General features: G+C 34.6%; 1 protein-coding gene across 9 annotated transcripts in view; it reads left to right on the forward strand.

The window, feature by feature from the left end:
- The window catches only part of VPS13B (vacuolar protein sorting 13 homolog B), a 426,148-nt gene that overhangs the window by 195,844 nt on the left and 206,769 nt on the right, over positions 1-23,535 (forward strand). For 8 of the 9 annotated variants that reach the window (XM_014879767.2, XM_088154920.1, XM_014879771.2 and 5 more), the window contains 2 exons: positions 4,323-4,470; positions 15,475-15,602. In XM_014879767.2, the coding sequence (XP_014735253.2) occupies positions 4,323-4,470; positions 15,475-15,602 (276 nt within the window). The remainder of the gene's footprint in view (positions 1-4,322; positions 4,471-15,474; positions 15,603-23,535) is intronic. The other variant, XM_014879769.2, reaches the window with a different exon arrangement.

Below are 23,535 nucleotides of genomic sequence, written 5' to 3' on the forward strand. Positions count from 1 at the left end.
TGACAGAATGTAAGAGGAAGTTTCAGTACCCAAATTTAGGATTATTCCATGTTGAAGCAAAGTTGGCTGTTGAAGTGAGAGCTGTGTTGCCTTTTTTTTCTCTTTTACCTTGAAAAAAATAGCTGGAAATGTTTTGATAAAACAAGAGTGTTTCTATAGTAAACATAATTGTCTTTTCGGTGTGCAGAGACTTTTCAAATTATAATGGATTTTGATTTCTGATACTGCTTGCAGAAGCACAGTTTTTATCCCTGTCAGGATCTCTCATCTTTTACCCCATGGAAGACATTTAAGTTTCTGAAGGATACAGAGTTGAAGTTTCTTCTTGCTTAAGGAACTAAAGCTACAGGGAACTCAATCCTTGTATCTTCTGCTTTCAGAGGCCCTTTGAAACTGCTGATGAAAGGTTTTATCAGTTGGTGAAAATGAGGGGTTTCTTGGCTGACATAAGTTTGGAAACATCACAGTTAATCAGTTATCAGTCTTCTATCTCAGTAGAACACTTTTCCAATACCTGAAGTACCTACCTGAAGCAGTCATAGAATTTCATCTGAATTAGCAAGTTCACCTGTCAGGAAAGAAGGTGTTTTTGTGCATCTCAGGGGTTAAGCAAGTCTTTTTATTTAGCAGTTAATTTTAATTAATGCAATTTTATTAAGTCATTTAATTTAATTGGGAACTAGGCCCAATGCCTTGCTTTGTTTGAACTCTCTGAAACAATTTAAGTGTATTAATAATTTTAGAAATCAAAACAATTAAATGGAACTCATTAGTCAAGCAGTGATTGCATTTTCATGTGATTAGAACTTGTTGCAAGGTAGACAGGGTGGATCCTCCTTGCTGTCACAGCTCATTCTGGTACGGTTGGGGCAGTCTTGTAAGCAAAAGTAAATTTTCTTCTCTGAGCTAGATAGTGATTGCATGCCAGTGATCTTAGATGTTCAATAAAAACCATGTCTTGAGCAGAGTTGCTATCTGTCCCCACTCCCATGATTTTGTTGATTTTTCTTCCTGCTTGCTGGTTGCCAGCTACTGCACATTTAACATCAGTCTGTGTGCATGCAGCATCCATCATGTGGGATAACTGGGTTTAGTACCATTGCAAGGACAGCAACACCTCTGGGCTCACACTTTTGAATTTCACATTTCACAAGCCAGTGATGATATTTAGGTTCCTATCTCAGAATATTATTTTGCCTATGGTTTGTTATCAGGGAGGTGACTGTATTGGCATCCCTTGAATGAAAGTTGTTCGTCTGCTCAGTTGTTCAAGTTTTCTGTAAAACTCATTTCTCATGCTCCCAGATCTGCCTACAGTCTCTTCAGCCTCACATTTGTGGGAAATTATAATTCAGAAATAAAACATTTATTTACAAAAAATCCCAAGGAAAATACAATATTAATTCACCTAAGGCAAATTAGTCCTCTTTATAGGTATTTTGGCTTCAGTTAGTTGGCATGTCTCCACATAAATCAGGAAATACTTGGGCCGTTGTGTTTTTGGCCAGCTGTTTTTAGCAATTACTTTTCTGAGCCTTTCTCTGATTTTAGATCTTTATCATTTCCAAAGTCATGTTGACCATGTAGTATGAAGTAAAAAAAAAAATTAAAATTGGTATCTGTTGATCTATTTGCATGCTTAAATGGCATGTATGTGTGTGTTTTGTGTACACATACTCAACATGGTATGTAATGTGTCAGATTATTTGTGCCAATAAAAATTAAATTTAGAAAAGGATTGTTTTTCAGCCGCTGCTAAAAAAAAACCTAACTGTAATAATTACATTTGAAAAGTAGTAACCGTTTTTTATTTTGAATCCTGTGAATTGTTACTGTTTTAATATTCTATATATAATTGCCACAAAACATTATGGCATTGATAAAATGGTCAGTATTCTCGAATAGAATCTGATTTTGACTTTGTGTCAACAAAACAGTCTCATATAAATGCTGCTGTAGTTCCAGAACTTTGTTACATGTTCTTTATCTTCTGTGGCACTACCAATTAGTAACCATAAAGCTTAATCCCAAGTAGGTGTATTTAAGCTTGACTACATCCTACTTCATAGCTGGCTTTTTGGATTCTTGTGATGAAATGCTTGTGATAATGCTCGCCACAATGTCTCCTTTCCCATCAGATTCATCTTCTCCTACAGCTGTGGGGCTCTTGTCATCTGCTATTTCCCAAGCCACAATTTCCTCATCAGTCTGTGGCTAAACCCCAAATCTTGATGATCCTTTTCCATATAGTTCAACACTGATCTTTCATCTTCTGGATTCTTTTAACCAGAAATCTTTTGCCAAAAACCTGACAAGATTGTACTGGGCGTCATCAGCAGCAACATCAGGCTTGATTTCAGTGAGCAAAGATGAAACAGCTGTTTCATTGTCCAGATCAGCACTCAATATTTGGTCATAATTTTTTCCAGCTTTATCTGGCTGTGATAGCCCTGATGTTTTTCACTCTTTGACTAGTAGTGTAACTTATTATATTTTGCTGATCCATTTCTTCAGTGGTTCAGAAATAGATACAGCTTCTTCAGGCAGTATTTCCATCCTATTGTCTTTTGTACTGTCCTATGTTGTTGCATTCATTTTTCAGAAATTATTGCTTCACTTTGGCAAGTCAATGTTCTTGTAGTGTTACATCCAGAATTGCCAAATCATGGCAATCATCAGTTGCTGTCATGAGAAAGCTGCAGATGGCTATGCCTTATGAAAGCTGTATCAGAGAAATTGCAAGATTTTGAAAATAAGTGATGTAAAATGTCCGATGAAAGTCTACAAAACTTCAGATCATCTCCCTGTATGCAAGTGGAAAGTATTTCTGTGGTGTAAAGCTTGTCTGTTCAAAAGTGATGGAGATTTTTGTTGTTGTTGTTGTAACTAGAGAGTATGCCAAGGTGGCATGTTACTGTATTCCAGAAAAACTTTCTAGTGCTTTTGGAGACAAAGCTAATGACTGTACATTCAGAGGGAGGAGGAGAGATGAGAGTTCTGTTTGTCATTGAAATTAGTATTTTTTTATTAACTTTGCATACCACTGTATATATAAATTGATTGTTTTCACTGGAGTAGGATTAAATAGTTGATTGTCTTATTTTAATTTACTTTTATAGTGGAAAATGGTGAAGGCATTTGGAAGCCATTCTCCTTCAATTAAGTGATTTTTCTGTTTGTTTTGGGGTTTTGTATGTGTGCACATATTGCACACTGCTTGATTCAGTGATGTGTTTTCTATTGGAGAAAATTTACAAGCGCATTGCCCGCCTCACACGAATTTGTTTCCCACAGAGATTCCTAATGCAATGTGTGAGGTTTCTCATTACACAGTTATATGGATTACATTTTCACTCCAATACGAACAAAATTAAATTACACAAAAATTAAGATGCGTGTAATCCTAATGTCTGATCTTTAGAAAAAAACTTTGTCATCTTTAAATGATAACCGTCTGCAAAATCAGTGGTAGAAATGCTCTGCTTTTGTTGACTGGCTTGCATCTGCATTTTACAGAGCAGCTGATGTTAGAGCAAAATGTTAAGTGCCAACAGTATAGCAACATTGAGGATCAAATTGTTTTTAATAATTTTGTCTTTTCTTGCTTGCATTAATAAAAAAGTAACAACAAAGCCAATAGACTATTCATTTGTTCCAGAATCCATGTGGATTAATACACATCTCTCTTTTCTAATCTTAAAATAAGGATACAGTCCTTCAAACTTTGTTTTAATGCCTACAGTTTTGTATTTCTGTATATGTCAGTGGTTTCACATTTTGAGCAGTTTCTCATTTATTGATATGCTTGAAAGTCATAACAGTTCAAAATCAGTAGCAGTCAGTTAAATCTTATATTTAAAATGTTAGGAAGAAGCACAATAATGTAGAAATGTCAATACATCCTATCTTTTGTATTTAATGAAGGCTAGTAAGTGTCTTTGGGTCTTCATATTTGGCAAAAATTTTCCAGTTTTCATTAAACATTTAGGTAATTATTTTCCTTTGATCAGCCAGATTTATTCCTATGGTTTTTGGTTGAATAACAACAATGGTACTCTAAGATAGCTTTATTTCACTTTTTTGTTTTCATAGAGCTTTTCCTCAGACTAACAGGACTGAAATAAAGAATTACAAGGTCAAATATGAATGTAGCATTTAATTTCTATTTGTTTATATATATATTTGTGCTCCAATCAGTGTTTCAAGCTGTCTTCTGTACATTTCCAAATATGTGGTTCAAAACAGGTTTCTCATGATAATACCATACTTCTGTGTTAATGTGTTTTGAGTTTTAGTGATTCACAAGGTACTTCTTTCTCTAGCAGTCTGTAGGAGCTGTTCCGCTTGGTGTGTCAGTAACTCGAAAGAAAGAGGATGAAGCATCAGTTGGAAGTGCCCCTTTGCCAAGGCAGCAGTCAAATCAAGCCTCTGAGTATGCCAGCAGTCCTGTCAAAACAAAAACAATAACAGGTATATCACTTAATTGAAACTATCCATTCTGCATTTGTAGTCTCCCTCACTAATATGCTGCCACAACTGAACAGCATCAGCCATGCAAGTACAAGGGAACAACTTTCAGCTTTAGAGAAATTAAAACTTCTAAAATTAAAAATAATCAAATGTATAATTTTCAAATACATGTTTATTTTTATTCTCATTTTTGTTTAGTGCTGCCTTTGGGGTCCTGATAATCTAATGTAACATATTTTGTAAAATGAGATAAAGAAGATCTCCTTTCAGTAGAATATCTGCTATTCACCTTCATATTTAGTCCATGATTTTGTCAGACTTCACACTGTGATTAATCTCTAATTTCAGTCAGTCTCTTTACATTACTTAAAGTCTGGCATCTGTGTAAGTCAAGATCTGTGCATAAACAGTTAAAATTTACTGTTTTAAGAATCACTCAACCATAGAAAGTGCATTTGTTGGCACTTCTGCTTATGGAGTTCAAGAAATTATTTATTTTAGGAGTATTTTTTGGCTACTTAAGAATTTAAAGTGAAACTTCATTACCAATCGTCAAGATAATATGGTTTTCTTGGAATTTCTAGTGTATTTATTCATATGGTACTGTCTGCAAGTAGTAAAGTAGGTGATCATCCAAAAAAAATTACTCTCCAGATGAGACTTTTAGTGATCCTTCTGAAATACACTGAACAAAGTCTCTTTTCCTTTGCATTGATGTTTATTTCCAGATTATCCTGAAGCACTTTGAGATGTTGTCTGCTGAAACTTAAGATTACAGTCTTGTTCGTTAATGATAGTTAAATGCTCTTTTGTGATTAGAAGTGCCTAACCCAGAAAATCTGTTTGCTGAATATTAGTGGGTTGTCACATTATCACTGGTAGTAAAACAGCAGATTAATTTTGAGGACTTCCATTTCATTCATGAATATTCTTAATTTTTACCATTTATCCATTTATTTTTACAATTCATTTATGCATTTCCTTTATTTTTGCCTGTGATGAAATGACTGTACCAAGCATATTATTCTTTTAACTGTATTTGTCATCTGTTCTGCTTTATCAACATCATAAATGGTATGATTTGTTTCTTCTTGATGTTAATTCTTCCTGTGCCTGCAAAGCGCAAAGGTGTACTTCACTAGAAAAACTTCCATTATTTTGAATATTTGACATTCAAATCCAGCTATTTGCATGAATAGATCCTAGGTTAGTTTTTTAAAATTTATTTAACCAGTGTATAAAAAATAGGCTTATAGTTTGCTGAAATATCTTTGTACTTGGATTTTGAAAACTAGTGTCCCAGTCTGGTGCCTGCTCAGTATAGTAGCCCTTTTAGTTCTTCAGTGTTTGTTATTCTTCAGTTTGACTATTATCTTTTTGATCACACCAGAATATTCTACTAGAAGAAAACATTATTGTTCGAAATCTAGAAATGCCATGGATGCCAGATTTGCTTTTTTGGGGTATTTTTTGTGTGTGAGGAAGAATAAAATGAAATTATAAAGTATAAAAAATGTCATGAAAGCAAAAGTGAGGTTTCAGTGAACTTCATGTGATGTTGGAATCTTTTCCTATAGAGTTTGCTTATGCCAGGTTTGTCAAAATTGGCTTAGTAGAGGAAAATTCAGGGGACAGTAGAAGCTAACACATATTTTGTGTCACCAAAATAAAAAGTCTCTGATTACAAAGCCATAAATTGCAGAGGTTAGAAAAGGTTGGATAAATGCTAATTTGAAAGGTGAAATCTCATTCTCAGAGAAGTTTCAGTGGATTCTTTCTTTGAAAATTTGTTTCTTTGCAGCTGTATATTGTGTTGGAACATAATGAATGAGTGACTGAAGTTTATTTAACTAAAAATAGAGTGCCTGTGATTCTTCTTCTTTCTAATTCTTCTGGGTCACTCACTCCCACCATCTTTCACTGTATTTCCTCTCTTTTAATTTCACCTATTTTATCTGAGTTTTCTTTTGTTATTTCCTGTCACCTTTTTAGAGTGGGAATACCACACTGATCATAGATCTAGGACATCTAATGTTACCAATTCTACAAAAGCATTCTATGTAAGAGGCAATGAGCCTTGTGTATCTCATATTTATTAATTATCAAGGCTATAGGTACATGTGTTCTAGGTTGTCAGAAAACTGAGATCTTGCATTGATAATATGCACATATGCATGGTATTTGTGCATTGAAAGAGAGTTTATCTCAAAATCAAGCTGTTCAGGTGGTGATTTTGAATTAATTCTCTTCAAGCCTAGCATGATCTCAGCAATCACTGCCTTGAGAACTGCTAGAGACCAACCCTATGTACTAAATCAATTCAGTTTGCAATAAAAGCTGTAAAATTATTTCAAATATTGATCTTGAGTTCAGTTTATTAGATAATGGCTGCTGACACCTTGCCAAAAATAAAGCATGAGAAAAGAGCAAAACTATTATCTGTATGGTATCTGTCTCTGAAAATACAGGGTTTCTGTTCTGAAGTCTCAACTTGTAGTTTTTTATAAAACTCCTTAACCACAGAGGCTTCACAACCAGAATAAGGTAATAGAATATATGGTTTATGATATGATGTGGCTGTGAAAAAGGAAGGGAGCAAAGAATATAGAAAAAAAGGTTATGTCTGTTTTTCTGTCCACCCACTTCTCCCATTCTCAGCAATTCAGCAGTTCCATGTTTGTTCAGTAATTCACAGACCTGTAGCTGTGCACAGAGGCAGAGCTCTCATGTCTGGATAGAGGCAAAATGATTTCTATATTTGTGTGTAATTCTGTAATATCTGTTACATACTTATGCAGGAATATAGTATGAACTGCAGTAGATGAACAGAACAATTTTTGAAAGCTGTGTTGGGCACACTATTGGTAATGATTTAGTCCCAAGTGTCAGTTTTCACACGTTCAAGATGTGTGCTTGTTCATTACTAAAATAATCAGTAATTTTATTTCATATTTATAAAATTATTATAATTATTTTCACTGTGTTTGAAAAATACAGCATTTTCCATGATCAAAGATGAAATTGGGTGTGGAGGTTTGGCTTTTTTGCTGCCTCCTAATGAGTTGTTTTTTTAGCCATGACAGTGTAATTGTACTAGCATCTACCATGATCCAATATTTGTCAGTTTGGAAGCAACCATGATATTACAGACACAATTCAACACTCTCTTATGAGGTGTAACCCAGTGACTATGGCATTTAATTTTTCAGTAACAGTGAGAAAGTGGCCTTACACATACTCTTAGTATGAAGAAGGCCTTTAATGAAAGAAGCTGCTTTAGAGGCTGAAAAGTTTATTAATTTTTTGTCACTCAGAAAGCTAACTTTCCTTATAGCCAGAGAACAGGTAGGAAAATGGAATTTAATGTATCTTCTAGGAAGACATGATATGACATTTCTGGTTGGAGTAAGCTCCATAACCTGTTATGAAAGCTGAAAACTGAGTGCCTTGTCCCATGATTGAACATGCACTTGTAAAATAAAATTTTGCTGATCCCTGTTATGCAAGATGTTTGCTCGTGGTACAGGTGGTGACTGCATTTCAGCCCTGTCATGAGTGTACATCAGGCCTGCAAAAGCTGGCATTGCTATGTCTAGCACCTGACTTCTCCATTTTATTGTCTGGGGTACAGACTGGAAGAGCATTTGCAAGAGAGAATTAAATAGTGATGGATTTGGGGCAGCATTTTTCCTAGACCAGGTCTGCATCTCACATAGCAACTGGTCTTCAAATTCCACTACAAATCCAGTTACTTCAAAGTTCAAAGCTGAGAAGAGAATCCAGCCTTGTTTCATTCTGCAGGAAGTGTTGGTGTATTATGTAAGAGTATGTGCATATGGAGAGAAATAAAGTATATAAAAGCATTGCATTTTGGAAAAATCTCTTATGTTTTGAAAGACTGATATTTTGTTCTTTGGAATGATATTCTTAAAGAGAACTAATTAAAGAGTTTGAAAGCTTTATAAATGCTGCTACACCTAGTTTACTGTTTGTATTTCAAGTAGATGGAGGATGGTGTATAACAAGAAAATTGAGAACTCTTGTCTTAGATAGACTTTATGTTTTCTGTTCTATATAAATCCCCTAAATTCTAATAAGGACAGAACTTCTTTTGCCAATTTATTGCTGATTTACCCTGCTTACTTATTTTCCCAGAACTTGTAGAAACATAGTAACTTTGAAATATTTACCCTTTTGAATTTGACCAGCAAATAAATAACTAAGGAGTTACAAGATAAGCAACTGAATTGTATGTATATGCAGGGAATATAGGATTGCCTAACCCTTCTTTCCGTAGGAAACCAGGCAAAGAAAGATCCCCATCTTTCCTTTCAGTCACTTCTTAACATTTCATAGGGTAGAAATAATAAAACTTGAATTGCTTGTTAGATATTTACTATAATTGGAATTTCTTGGGGTTTATGGGAACTGTTAGTAATTCAATTTTGAAAGCTTTACTGAAGGAATTCTTAAAATTCCTTCAAAGTATACATGAGATATTTCTGAACCACTATTATATACTTCTACATAAAACTGAACAAAGGACAAAGCTTTAAATTTAGACACATCTCTCTTTTATTTGGACCAGCTGATGCCAGACAAACTGATGTTTTTATTTGAAGTTTTATTTTAAGTTAATAAAATTTCTACCAAAAAGTTCCAGTGTAGCAGAATAGGACCTGTACTTAGCAAAACTGGATGCAGTTACTGATTTTTGTTTTTCTTAAAGTCTGACTAGAATGCATAGTTAGATTCCTGCTAAAATGAGCTGTTGGAATGCAAAAACCTGGCAAATGTGAGAGAAGTCTGACTGGTGAGAAATCAATGGATTATCTGAAGTATTTGAATTAGTAGGTCACTATTTCTGCTCAATGAACTGAATGATTATCGTTTATTCATGCCTACTATGAAATGTATGACTGATGGTTAATTTGGGAAGATGAATGAAATTAAATAGATGCTAAATAGGTTAAGTAAAATACTTAAAGGAATAAAAAAATTAGGAATTTAAATCTGATGCACATTTACTTAGGGTGCCTGAGAATACTAAGATTTTTATAAATGGACTTTGTTCTTGGATTATTTAAAAGGAAGGTGTCCAGGCACAGGTGATTTATAGAAAGTTTTAAATGTCTAGACATTCACATATCTATATCAAAAATGAATTTTTCTGAGTTTTGTCAGCTAGTAAAATGTTTAACATTTTTGTTATGGTGGCATGATTTCTTTAGTACACTGTGTGGATTTCAGAAACATTAGTAACTCAAAGCCTATGAGTATATCAAACATTCTTTATGCATGAAGAAATTCGGTGTTGAGAGAGAACAAATGGTTGTTCATTTTTAGATTATAGTTATAAGCCTAAGGAACTGTCTGTGTATTTTTAAAAAGGCAGAATACTAGGCAGAATTCCACATTTATTAGAACTTACTGCAGATCCAAAAGCTGGAATTCTTACTTCATAGTATAAATTGTATTTGGAATGGTAAGTGATACTAAGATAAATTCGGGTGTGGACTTTAGATATGAGCACACAAATATCACATTTTTGTATTTACTAATCTAGTAGCTCAGTTTGGCCTCTGAATGGCTGGTTTTGATTTATACAAAAGCATCAGTCCTCTTTTATTTTTGTTTCCAGAACTAAATAGGTATTTTTTGCCAGAAGTAGTGCAGCAATCATTAGGAATTTGGTGGGAGAAAATGCTGACCATAGGCATTCCCTAGCCAATATACACTTTCACACAGAAAGATCCTTTCTTGTTGCACAACATTAATATCACATTTGTCTTTGTTTATTGACATATGTTAAAAGGATCTGTGTTTTAACACTTACTCTGCTGTTAGCTCATTGGGTGAGCACACAAACTTAGTCACTAAACCTCTCTGCTGCCATTTCCCTGCATATGAGGGACCCACTCCCATAAGGGACTGTCTCTCAATTATTATCTTGATAAAAATAATGTACTATCTGCACTGTTAATAAAGTAGAAGGAAAAAAATGCTCAAAGGCCAGTAAAGAAATTATTTATGCAAAGACCATTCAGTATGCTGGCAAACATATTGCATATTTTTGTAAGCTTAAAAGGACTTCCTGCTGTCATTTAAGTACTGCTTTTATTCTCAAACATTCTGATGGAAAGTGTAAACTTCAAAAAGTAATTAACATCGTTTGTTCTTAGAAAATTAACAATTCAAGTATCATTCAGCCAGGAATAGGGGTGTGGAGAATAATTGTCTTACGACATCCCAAAAATAAAACTTGAATATTAGTGAAAGGCTTCTAAAGAATACTGATGGTTCATAAAATATTGATAAATGCAGGCTTGAACTTCTCTGCATAGTTAGAGTGAGCTGCTGCTTTGATTAACTTTGAATGAGAGGTAAAATAGTGCATTAAGATAGGAAGTATTTTAAAAAGAATTCCTTTTATGCTTTTGCAATTCCTTGTATTTGTAAAATGTTTTAATATTAAATCACAAACAAAAATTTTTAAGGGATGTGCATTATATTGGGAACAGAATTTGTCTGTCATGCATTTACACAAAAGTGTGGATGATTTGTAATGCCTTCAAATATCTTTATAAACACATATGCTTAGTTCTGTTGTGTTGCAAATGTAAAAATATAGAGACTTGTGAGGAAAATTGGAAGGCAAACCTATGGACAAACAAGGTTTTATAAGTTTCACTGAATTTTTACTTCTATATAGTATTATACACAAAACCAAAAACCTGCTGATTTAAAGAAAATTGCAGGTTTTTAGAAGGTAGTGGCTGTTTGAAGTTTAATTGGGGGGGTAATTTTGGGGATTTTTTTACATATGAAGAAAACAATTCATTTTCTATAAAAAAAAAGAAAAAATAAAAATGTAGGCCATTTTGATTTTTGGGGGGTTGTTTAAAGTTTGAATTTTCTCCTCCAAGGCATTTTCATCTCATATCTAATCCTTTAGACCCCTTGATCAGTTCCTTAAGGTGTTGCATTTGTTGCAAACACCTTAATATTTTTGGGTTTATTTTTTCATGGAAAGACATATCTAACTCATGAAAATGAGTACTTGTTAAAGAAATCCCATTGAGTATTTTGACTCCATGCCGACCACTTCCAATTTTTATAGAGGAAAGACCTTCCTAGAAAAAGAGGGATGTAGCAGGACAACACTTTCCTCTGATTGCTTTTTTCCTTCAATGTGTTTTGCTGTCATGGCCTCTTGGTGACTGTGGTCAGTGTGTAACAGCATTTTCCTCAGCTTAGCTCCCTATTGTTCTATAACAGATGATGTGGTGTTGGAAGGAAAGCTGACCCAGCCTTTTGTTGAGGTCATGGGGCAGACACATGTTGGGTAGGGTCATGAGATGTGATGGAGGAGGGTCCTGCTGCCTGCCTGGCTGGCTCTGCACCTGTCCTGGAGGAGGAGCACACTGAGCTTTTGGGCATCAGTGAAAGTGTGGATTTGCCTGCAGCAGGAAAACCTTTTCCAGCCAGAAAGAAGCTGCTGCCTTCTGAATGCCTGAGGGATCTGAGGCATACAGTGGGACAGGAATCTTGTCCATCTTGTGCCAGAGAGATTGAGACCTGGTAGGTCTGTACCACACAGAAATCAGGAATAAGGTACCTCCCTTTTATTTAATTACAAGTTGTAAGGAGAGAGGAAAGCTTGAAGCCATCAATGCCTACAGATTATCAACAGTCTTCAACCCAGTAGTGGAAGTCTCTGATGTGTGGGTTTTTTCTGCATTGAATTATTTGAGGAAATGTCCGTTTGTCCCAAATTGCACCTCAGAAGTTTTCTTTTCCCTTTTCTGTTTCTTAAGTCACTGAATATTAATAGCACAGAGTAGTGTCATTTTCACAAAAATTTTTTTTAGTCTCAAAATTGGATCAAGGTGCTAAAAAACCCCCTCATTTCCAGTAGGCTAAAAAACACAATGAAGGAGACATATGTCTGTATAAGAAAGACACCTTTAATTGGAATTTATACCTATAAGTCTTGCATGATGGCATCTCCTACATAGTGAATACTATAATGATTAATTTTGCAGGAATGCCACTTCAAACTCCTTCTGTACTTTAATCAGAAATTGCAAAATGAGTTATGAAAAATGCTCCTTTGATGAGTCCCTTTTTTTTCTGAAAAAGTCTGTTCATTACCAATATATTCTGAACTTGTTAAGTGTGGCAGCTTCTGTGGGATTGATGGGGTGTATATGTTTGCAAAATCACCAGTTAAACAATAAGGGACTAAAAGATAAAAGTGGGGGCATTTTACATTCCTTTACACTGTTTCTTTTTAAAATTCAACTGGCATAATCTGAAGCAGTCCCCTCTCTGGTGGTTTGGGGTTTTTTTCCCCCATCAATTTGGAAGTGTTTCATACAAACCGTATTTTCTATCTAGTTATTTCTAACTGGTACCAGGGTTGAACACAAGACTGATTACATTGCCAGGAAATATTCTGAGGTTTTCAGTTCAGTAGTAGCTAAGTAGCATGATTATTTTATAGGAATTTATAATTTATTTATAATTAATTTATAGGAAATTGCCTTCATACTGAAACACAGATGAGGCTGATCCAGTCTACGTGTCTACTGAAAACTAGCCAAACACACATGGACAGTGTCTTAGCAAATGTCATGTCCTGATCTCCTTGTCTGATAGGGAATTAAGACACTTCTTTCCCAGCATCCCTTCAGGCAAAATTCTGGGATTTACAGTACAGGGAGGGGAAAAAAAAAAAGTTCTACTTTCTCCTTTTCAGGAGTTACTTTGTTGCGTGTTTCTTCTTTCTAATCTGATATACTTTTCATTCCTTTTCTATTTCCCACGGTTTATGGTTGAATGGTTCCTATCTCTCTGTTGGGTTTTGAGACTTCCTTTTTTTTGGTCTCTTGGTTGAACTGGAGGGGTTATAACAAAGCTAGTTTTTCTCATAGATATTCTTGGAATTTTGCAAGTTTTATTTACACATAAATGAAGAAAAACAGGAGATACTTCAGTCAGTTAATTTTATTTTTAATTCACAGCTTGTTATTTCTGGCTATTCTGCTAATTGAGAGAGAATCAGCATTGTTTGTTTTCCTGCAAATAATATATGGGAGATTGGAACAAAACCTAGCTTTAAATCCCACCCATGAGGGATGCACGTGTTAAGTGATGTAGGATGTTGATAGTCCCTGCTGAATGCATTGTAGAATATGTAGGTTTACATTGGATTTATCTACTCATCCTGAAGTGAAGCATCTTACCTGTGAAATTCCTGGAGTCTTACAGTGACTTTGTATGCCATTCACACCCTTACCCACACTTGAGTTCTAGAGTTCTTGGTACTCAGCTGTTCCTGGTTCTTACCCTGTAGTGTGTGTGTAATGTAGGGCCTGACTGCACAGAAGATGGTATGAGTTGAGGTGGGGTAATAAGTTAAAGGAGAGCAGCTATTCCTTGACTAATCCCTTTCTTTTAACTTAATCCATTTGTAATGTGCATGGAAGACATACTTCATGGCATAAAGCTGTCCATGTGAGATGTTATAAAACAGCTATTGCATGCTGCTTCTCCAGATGGACAATTTACATGTTTGTCTCTCCAGAACAGCTGACAACAAACAGTCCTGAAATGTCACGCTTTTTACACTCTCATGAGCCAGTTTTCGTTCCATATCCTTCTAATGTATCCATAATTGGAGCCAGGAGTCTCTGAGAGGACTAATTATACTGCAGCCATAAAAATCCTCTTTCACTCTTTTGACCACCTCTCTTTCTGAATCTTTGGATTCTCCATCTGTTTAATTAATTGAACATTTCTCTTTAAGATGATTACAAATCCTATTTGTTGAGGGATTTTTTTCTGATAATGTTATTGAGCTCTAGCCTTGATAGGGAAAATGTTACACATGAATTCATCCAGTGACATTAACATTGCATTCTCTTGGCCAAAGTTCACCACTTAGATGTTTCAGTTTTAAATCTTTGCATGTTTTATTGCATTACTGAGGAACCAGTGATACATATCAAGGACCATATTTTTTTGCTTTCCTTAGTTCAATTGATAGCATAATTTTTTCCTAAGAACTTTTCTGTAATTTTCATGCCACAGTTTTCTCCGAGCTGCAAAATTGGTAGACATAAATTGTCACAAGTTGATTTCAATTTAGTTTAAATTTAAGTCATGAAGTCTTCATAATTTATTCCTGCAGTTTTGTTAGCTCAACAACATTTAGGCCAAAACTAGAAATGTTAAATAATCTGACAATAGTTCTGTGCATATCCCAAAACACAAGGTGGAGGATGTTCTGTAAAACATGCCAGAAGGAACTATGTGCCACTCACAGTCCTCTTTTGAAGTTCTAGTGTGCTTATATTTAATTTAACATTTCTAAAATCTTTTCATGTTATTGAATAACTAACGGTTTAAGGAAACGTCTCTTTTTATTAGAAAACACTGAATTTTGCTGAAATATTTCATACTTTATTACCTTAAAATTTGACAAAGTAAGAAGATAGTTTAATTTTTATGCCTTTTTTTGGAAGCATGCTCAAATTTTTAAGGGAATTTTTCAAAGAAAACAAATTAAAGGCTGTTATTTAACGTGGTCTGTCATTCCTTACAATTTTCTAAAGGTGAGACCTTTAGATGACACTGGCACCAGTGTGTGTGAAAACCACTTGGATTTCAATTGCATCGTCAAATAGGTTATCACACTTTGAAAACTGTCTTAATTTGTTTAAGTGAAACATTCTTCATAATATTTTCTTAGCAGTTCATGTTGAAAAAGTTGGAACATTTAATTTTATTGTGTTGTAATTCTCACAAGGCTTAACTGGTTGTATTGACAAGTTTAAAACTAGCAGAGACATGTTATTACTATGTGCATAGTGAGATATACACGGTGAGAGAAAGACTTTCAGAAGGTAAAGTAAGTGTTTTTCTTTGCTATCAGTAAGTATATTACTATTGTATTACTTAGATATTCTTTTTGTAACTGAGATTTTTTGTTTGGCTTAGAATCTCGTCCTTTGTCACTCCCTGTGAAAACCATGCTGAACTCATCTGAAAGCTGCAGAAGTCCTGAGGAAAGAATGAAAGAATTTATTGGAATAGTGTGGAATGCAGTTAAGTGCCTTACACTTCAGGTAAGATGAAAAGGAAGTGAAAAAACCCCCTATGTGTTTCCAAACTTTATGATACTTTTTATGCATCCTAGTGCTTTTTATTAAAGAGGTTTTAAAGGAGCTCCCAAGTTTTATTGTCTTATTTCAGTAGTTTTAAACTCTGAGAGAATGAAAAATTAAGTAAGATTTTTTTTGTAAATTAAGCAAAGAATACTTTGGTTTTAAAATATTAGGTTTTGAAATACTGTTTTGTATTTAAAGGGAAAGGTCCTTCAAAAATTATATTATTAAAAATTGCTTGTCACACTTTTCTGTATTATAAACACTGCAGTTAGATTTGCAGAATGCTTTCTTTTCTAAAACTATTTGAGGGAAGTGTGTATGATAAATACTTTCCTGAGATGTGTGATACAGTTGCTGTTGTTACACAGTGAAGGCTCAGCAGCTTACTTGCCAACTTTTTCATGAAGGACAAGGAGATGATTGCTGGGATTAAAGCATTTTGGTTTATACTGCTCTGGGTTGTAGCTGCTGATCAGTAAAAACAGAGTTTTCATGTAGCAGTATAGATGCCATATTAAGAATCCAATGTTAAGATTGCAGGAACAAATATTAGATGGCTTAAAAGTACTAGAATTAGGACTATGTTATTCTCAGTACTTATCAAGTGCTTATTGAGAAATTATCCTAATTTAGAATTATTCTAATCTGTGTCTTATTCTCTGAGATCAGTATTTTATGATACACCAAGAGTAGCAAATTTTTTAATTAAAAAAAACACACAAAAAACTGCTAAAAATGCCTTAATTATAACTTCTGGCAAATTTTTTGTTGTTATTACAGAAAGTAATTGTTGAGTGCTTGTTCCCTCTTCATATCAAGAAATATATTTAATAATATACAGGCTCATCCCAGAATATGTGGCTGTTTCACTCCTCTTTCATGTAAAAAGTACTTAAAATTCACACTTTTAGAAAGTTTAACAGTTCGGGTTTTGCCAGAGCAAGAACTTGAGACTTGTCACCTGATTGCAGAACATAGTGGAGTTGAGGAGATGCTGCATCTATTTTGTTTTCAGCCTCTCTTTCATCTTTGTTTTATAAGTATTTTGCTTGTTTTCTTTTCTTCCTTGATGTTCTCACCACTGTAGATTAAAATGTCTAGATAAGAAGAGAGATTTTGTAATCTATTTGAAGGAAGCAGTGTATTTTTGTTATGTGTCTGGGTGGTACTTAGCACAGTGAGACTCCCTATATAATTGTGGCTTACAGTTTGAATCATAATAAAAGTAAAAATATAATAATGACAACGAAGAAGAGCTGGGTCCTTTATAAATGGAAAGGCTGAATCAGGACTAGGATACTCTGGTCAGACATTTTTCATGGTATGCTTTTTTGTGAGCAACCAACAAATTGAATTTGTTTTGAGGAATGAGTAAAATACCAACCATGAAGTTTGTGTGTTACTAGGTAGAAAAGAAAGGTAGTGATGACAGTGATAGGCAGGGCTTGTCTCAAAGAGTAATTCCTAAATACCTTGCTGCTCTGACCTAACATACAGTGTAGGGCTTATACTGACAGATGATTTTTTGTATTGGGTAGTTTCTCTGGTGCTTGAGGTTCTAGGTTTATTTACTTTTTACAGTTTTGGTTTTTATGGTACTCATGCTTTCTATTTTCATCATTATGACAATGAAATGATATTTTTAGTTTTTATCAATGTTGAAATTAAACACCCCTGTGAATTCATACAGTAGCTTACACACTTTATTGCATCCTTATACTTCAACTGTACTTTGTGTTTGCCAGTATCTTCCCAGAGGTTTATTCCATGTTATCAGAGAAACATTTCAACAGAATCCAAGGAAGCACTGCAGGAAAGTTTGAGAATGTGCTTCCACACAAATGTGCAATAGTTATTCCTCATGAAATATGAAGAATTTATAGATATGTTTGCTGTTCTTTTTATTACTATTGGTAGTGCCTACGTCTAATTTATTTAAATATGGTTTTCAAGAAACAAATGCCATATATATATATGTATATAGCTTGTTACTTTCAATACCAGCCCAAAAAATTGGGAAGAAATGGGAAATTTGTGCAAGGAATGTATAGAGGGTAAGAAAATGACTCTGTATTGCAATTCAAGTACATTATATTTATTTTATTATACATAATGTGCATTTTATTAAAAATATATAACTATATTTAAATCATAACTTCATGCAGATTTTCAGTATTATTATTTGGCATGAAAAGGGAAATTTCTAGGATAATTTGTCTGGTTAAATGATGGAGCATTTAGACTGTGGCTTTTTTTCTAAAGCTGATTTTCATGTTCCTGGATCTTTTAATTGCATGATTGTAGAACAGAAAAGTCTGTAGTTGTCGTCAGATAAAACTGAACTTCATAACTTAAAATCATCAAAGGATTATTCTTTTAGTGGAAGTTAGAGTAAGTAATTGTGTTTGGAACCAAAGTAACTGGAAAGTTTATTTTGGATCCAAAGCTGGTACTTGCTTAGCCCTAGCCCTGGCTTGCTTCTGATTGAGTATTGCATGAAGGTTTTATGCATTGGAGTTGTGGTACACTTTTAGTATTTAGGTGAAAAGACTTTCGTATTTAATTATAAAAAGTTGGTTTATTATTTAGTTGTTGTAGGATTTTATATGCAGCCTTGAAGTCTTTTTGGCAGTTACACTGTGTAGGAGGGTAATACTCATTTTTCGCATGTTCTTCATACTAATAGTTGCTAAAATTGTGAAGTAGTGTAAGCACAATTATTTTTAATTGGCTGTTAATGCTGAATTCCATTGAGAACAATGAAGGATCTGTATTAAAAGTAAATTAATTAATGCTTAATGTTGTAACAAGTGCCAACTATGTAAGAATGTAATTGTTTCATATAAAACTTAGGTATGTCACATGCCTTTAAATATCCCTGAATTTATTTGAAAAAAAAACCTTTTTCTGAAACTACTGAAAAATTTGTTTTTCTTAATGCATATAACTTGTAAAAATTTTTGACAAAGTGAAACATTGAAAGGCAAGAAATTGAAGGACAGATTTGATAAGAGTTCCTGTTCTTTGAACTGTGTTGTTTTCCAGGGGTCAGGAAGAGATTCTGTGCTTTGTAATTTAGCAGTTACAGCTCCCAGCAGTTATTTGGCAATTATGAGACAGGATTATTTCTTAAGTTGGTTACTTACCACAAACCAACAAAAATCTGTGTTTCCGGTAACTAAATAAAACCTTTTAAAAAAAATGTTTAGAAGCTCTCTTAGAAAAGAACAGGAATACTGTGAAGCACAATGACACTGTGTTTCAAGTGGTCAAAGAAAATGTATCTGATCCTTATTATGGTCATTTTAATGTACAGGTATCCTGCTCTCTTAGTTCTTTTACTTATGTGTTCTGCTTTCCATTTATAACATTTTTACTTTTGTCTACCTTCAAAACAAGAATTTCTCTTCTGCCTTTTAAAATGGTAACAAACACTGCATGTCTGGCTCAGCTGCAGATGGTGTAAATGATAGAACAAATTTGGGTGTTGGAGGCTGGGCTATGGTCTTACAATACTGAGAGCACCAGAACCCGCACATGAGGTGTGTAAGCAGTGGTTCTTTGCAGCTTGGGAGTCATTGCAAGATGATATTCTGTACCCAGAAAAACACATTGCCTTTCTGCTGAGAGTGTATGAGGGTTGCTGACCAATTCAGAGAGAGGCAACTTCCCTGGAGAGACACCCTTACACAAGTGTCACCTTGTAGAAAATCTTCAGTGACTCCAACTGATTTATGTAGCTGTAAAATGTGGGTTATGAAAGGGAATCTTCTTAAGTTATCACTATCATGAAAGGCTGTAAAGACTTGATCAACTTGTCCCTCTTCATTGCACTTTTGGGGAGTCATTGGCTTTGTTTTCTTCCCTCCAACCCACCCTCCTCAGTTAGGAAGACAATTTTTCGGCAGTGTTTATTTCACTCTTCTCTCTAGTGAACAACATTCCTTTTTGTAAAATAAGAATTAAAAATATTCCAGTAACTTAATGCTTTCCTTTTTATACAAGAATCATTGGACATTTTGAGGCTTATATGTTTGTAAAAGTGTAGAGTGTAGAGTTATGCTTTACTTAACGTTGCAGAATTAGAAGGGAAAATACTGCTTGCTTCATTGGTTTATCATTAGTGTACATTATTTAGCATGTATAGGCCTTGACATAATAGAAATGAAAATAGGGGGTGATCCTGTTTCAAGAATGTAATAATTCGTTCTCTTTAACACATGAATGTGTTCAGTATTGGCAAACGAACATGTTGCTACCAAAACTGAAATCAGATCCTTGAAACAGAAAGGATGTTGCCATGGAAAAATGAAGTAACACTCAGTGCAGCTGCGAAGCATTAATGAATAGGATATTTTTTTAAAAGATCATTTGTGTTTGGTGTGGCTTGGAGGGTCCCAACCAGATGGTTTCCATGAACAGGATCTGACCCCCAGCTTGAGGACTTCTTACTGGCAGATTACTTCATTTTCTTTCCCTTGGATTGTCAGATCCTTACATTAATGCAAGATTTACTGCTGCAGATTTATATTCAGTTACATAAATCAGTCACATCTTACATTAAATTCACAATTTTAGGCACACAGTTTAACAGTTATTTAAAAAGTGTAAAAAGATTTATATGATAGCTTTAATATATGCTATTGATGTAGTTTAATTTTAAGAATTTGGATTACATATATTTTGAAACACTTTCCGATTGGTGAAGCACACATTCTCACTTTTGTCCAGCATATAATTCCATCATTGTAGGTGCACTCTTCCATTCCTTCACTGGAACTTGTGAAAAGTTGAAAGGGTTAGGCAAATTTCTGGATTCTGTGAGTTAAATGTACACAAATTCCATTGAAGTTCATAGTTGTGAATCTGCCTCTGAGAAGTTCAACAGGTGCAACTCAGTTTTGCACATATTGGGCCCTTGTGCATTCAAGTTGGTAATTTCTTGTGTGATTATAATCGTTGCATAATTTGCTCTAAAATGTGGACTTTTGCCATACATTCATTGTGTTGGCCTTTGAAATCCTGAAGTAATGTTTTGCAAAATTTGTTAATCATATAAAACTTTAAATGAAACAGAGGTAAGCCAAGCATATCTGTAAAAAATTCTGTAGTATTACATATTGTCAATTTTTAGCAAATCCAGATTTAGGATTCTGACTGCACCAATTTGTCATGAATGAGTGATTTAGAGTAACTTAAATAATCATCATCAAAGGCATTAGCAAAGGTGATTATAATATGAATACATAAAGGTGTAAGTTGGTGAAGTTCAATAACAAGATTCACTCTCTCATTTACTACATGGCTGAAAAATACAAGAGAAAATTGAATTGGAATAAATCTGGCATTGTTTACATGGAAGCCAAAGATGGAAAAGGGTAAGGTAACCCAAATGCTGAGTCATGAAATTCAGACCGGACCTTCTTGCTTGCCAAATCTCTGATGTGGCTTAGGTGCAGCTGGATCTGATCTGGACAAGTTTATATCTAAAAGAAATACAAAGAGTAAGGAAATTCTTCCATTGAGTCATGAGTTTCAGAGTAGATCCCCTTGGTTTCTAAACTCCTGATGGAGTTTAGGTCCAATTTTAGTCTCAGACTTTGACAACAGTCTGTCTAAAGGAATCACCTACATGGATTTAATTAGTATTAATTCAGCATGCTATCAGCAGCTTACTGAGGATCTATTGCAGTTAAGGGATCTCTCTTCCTCGGGCTGCAGAAGGAACACTCAGTCTCAGATAAGGAATCCCAAACACTGGGAGGCATCCCAGCTCAAGGGGAGATCACTTGTCTGCAGCCATCCTGCCTGGCAGGGAGAGCTCAAAGGCAGTTCACTTAGGCTGTCATTGGCTTGTAGTTAAATTGCATGCAATGGGAAGGGTCTGCAAGAAACTCCTTGTACCCACAGCTTTCTTTGTTCCTTGATAACTAAGCCTTGGAAAAAACACATTCAAGTGTAATTCACGTGATCAGGCATTGGGTCACTCAGCTCCTTGTGGGGTTTCCTGGAGTTCTTGACCTGGCTGCAGCTCAGGCCTTTACCTCATTTGGAGCTTGTACTGAGCTCCTGCTGGTCTGGTTAAGGGGGCTGAGTGTATCCATCACACACATGGAGGCCTGATGCTACCATTTAAAGCCCACCAAATTTCATGGTCCAATTCCTGTTCAGTTGTTTGAAAATGAATAACAAAGAGCTGCTTGTGTAAAAAAGAAGTTTCCATCAGGAATTTAAAAGGGTGGAACTGTTGTGATTCTACTTCAGTATTCTTGATACAGCAAAGTAAAATAAACCAAATGTGATTGGAAGAACTTTTCTTCAGTACAAAGCTGTACTAAACTGTAAATGAAGTGCAAAAACTCTACTGAGTATTGAGATCTCTTCATGAGAGTGCTGTGTAAAACATGTCCTATAGATCCTGCTGCTGGCAATGTGATGAAGTATAGTATCTCTTCAAGTTGGTGGAATTTTGGGATTATTATTACCACATGGTTTGTATATCCAGGGAGCATTTGATGTTAATCGTCATAGATGTGTATATATATACATATATATATGTGTGTGTATGAAAAATGGGTGATTTTTTATAAACTGTTTACTCAGCAAATGCATGGATAAAACAATAGTTATACTGATCATAAGTTCTTTTGTCGACTATTTATCATTATCCCACAATGGCTTGACCTGCAACCTATTATTAATAGACCAGAAAACGATCTAATGTGTCACTGTAAAAATCTTCGCAAATTGACACAAAGACTAATTTGCCATTAAAAAAAAATCCAAATCTGTTACATCTGTAACAATACACCCTAGCTTTTCATCCAGTATAAATAAAGTATATTCTGCAACCTTGGATCAATAAACTACTTATCAAAGATGTAATTAGCTTCATTTTACAACTCAAACAGTTCTAAGTCCAGAAACAAACACAGACTTCATGAACCAATGTATTTATTTTTGCAAAATTCTACTTATATTTTTCTGCAGTGAATTCTTGTCAGTTTGTCTAAGCAAAAGGGTACAAAAATGCTGAAATAAAGATGAATATCTGTGTACTCATTAGGCTGGCAAAGTACTTACATTGCTGTGGAATTCCAGCTCTATTACAAATCACTATTGAGGTCTTGGAGGCCTAGTCCCCTTCAGGGGAGAGCATGAAGTACAAGTCTTGGTTACTGCTTTTAAGCTGTGCTGTCTTTAATGATGTCAAATCGAAACAGTGTTATGTAAGTTTGCAGCAAACAAATATTTTTATCACAGGTACAAATAATATCTTGTCCAACAATTTGTATGCTAGGCTTTTCCAAGCAATGTGAAGGAATTAACTGAATCATAGCTTGTGTTTGCTTAACAAAGCATTCAAGTGTGCAGGCTGTTGGAGCCTTTTGATATCCAGGTGCCAGAATGGTATTTGTTGTAAGAGCTAAGGAAGACAAACAGTCCACAGCTTACATCACCTCTGAGTTAACACGTTGTGATGAGTTGAATTCTTGGTTTGGGCTCTCTCAGTCTCTCTAGAAGCTCCTAAGAAGATGGCAAAATGGTCAGACATGTTCCAGAGTAACAGCACTGAAAATAAAGAACAAAAAATGTTGTTTCTTATGAAACCATATGAACTGCTTCTGATTTGTGTTGAGAAGTGGATAAAAGCTGTATAAACTTTGTCAACTTTATTACTATCTCCTTCTCTTTGTTTATGTATACACCTCTCCATTTGTTTAAAAGTCAGCCAGTTTTTTCTCTAAAGTTTGTTTTTTCATAGTTTTTTTAATAATAACCTTTTTTGTACGTGCTCATTACGTTGCTTATTAAGTAAAGGCAGAAATTTCCCTGAAACAGTTCTTTATAAAAAGTAGCAGCATATAAAATGTTGGCTAGTTCTAGAGAC

This window comes from Sturnus vulgaris, chromosome 1 (assembly GCF_052056855.1).
Source record: "Sturnus vulgaris isolate bStuVul1 chromosome 1, bStuVul1.hap1, whole genome shotgun sequence".
Taxonomy (NCBI): Eukaryota; Metazoa; Chordata; class Aves; order Passeriformes; family Sturnidae; genus Sturnus; species Sturnus vulgaris.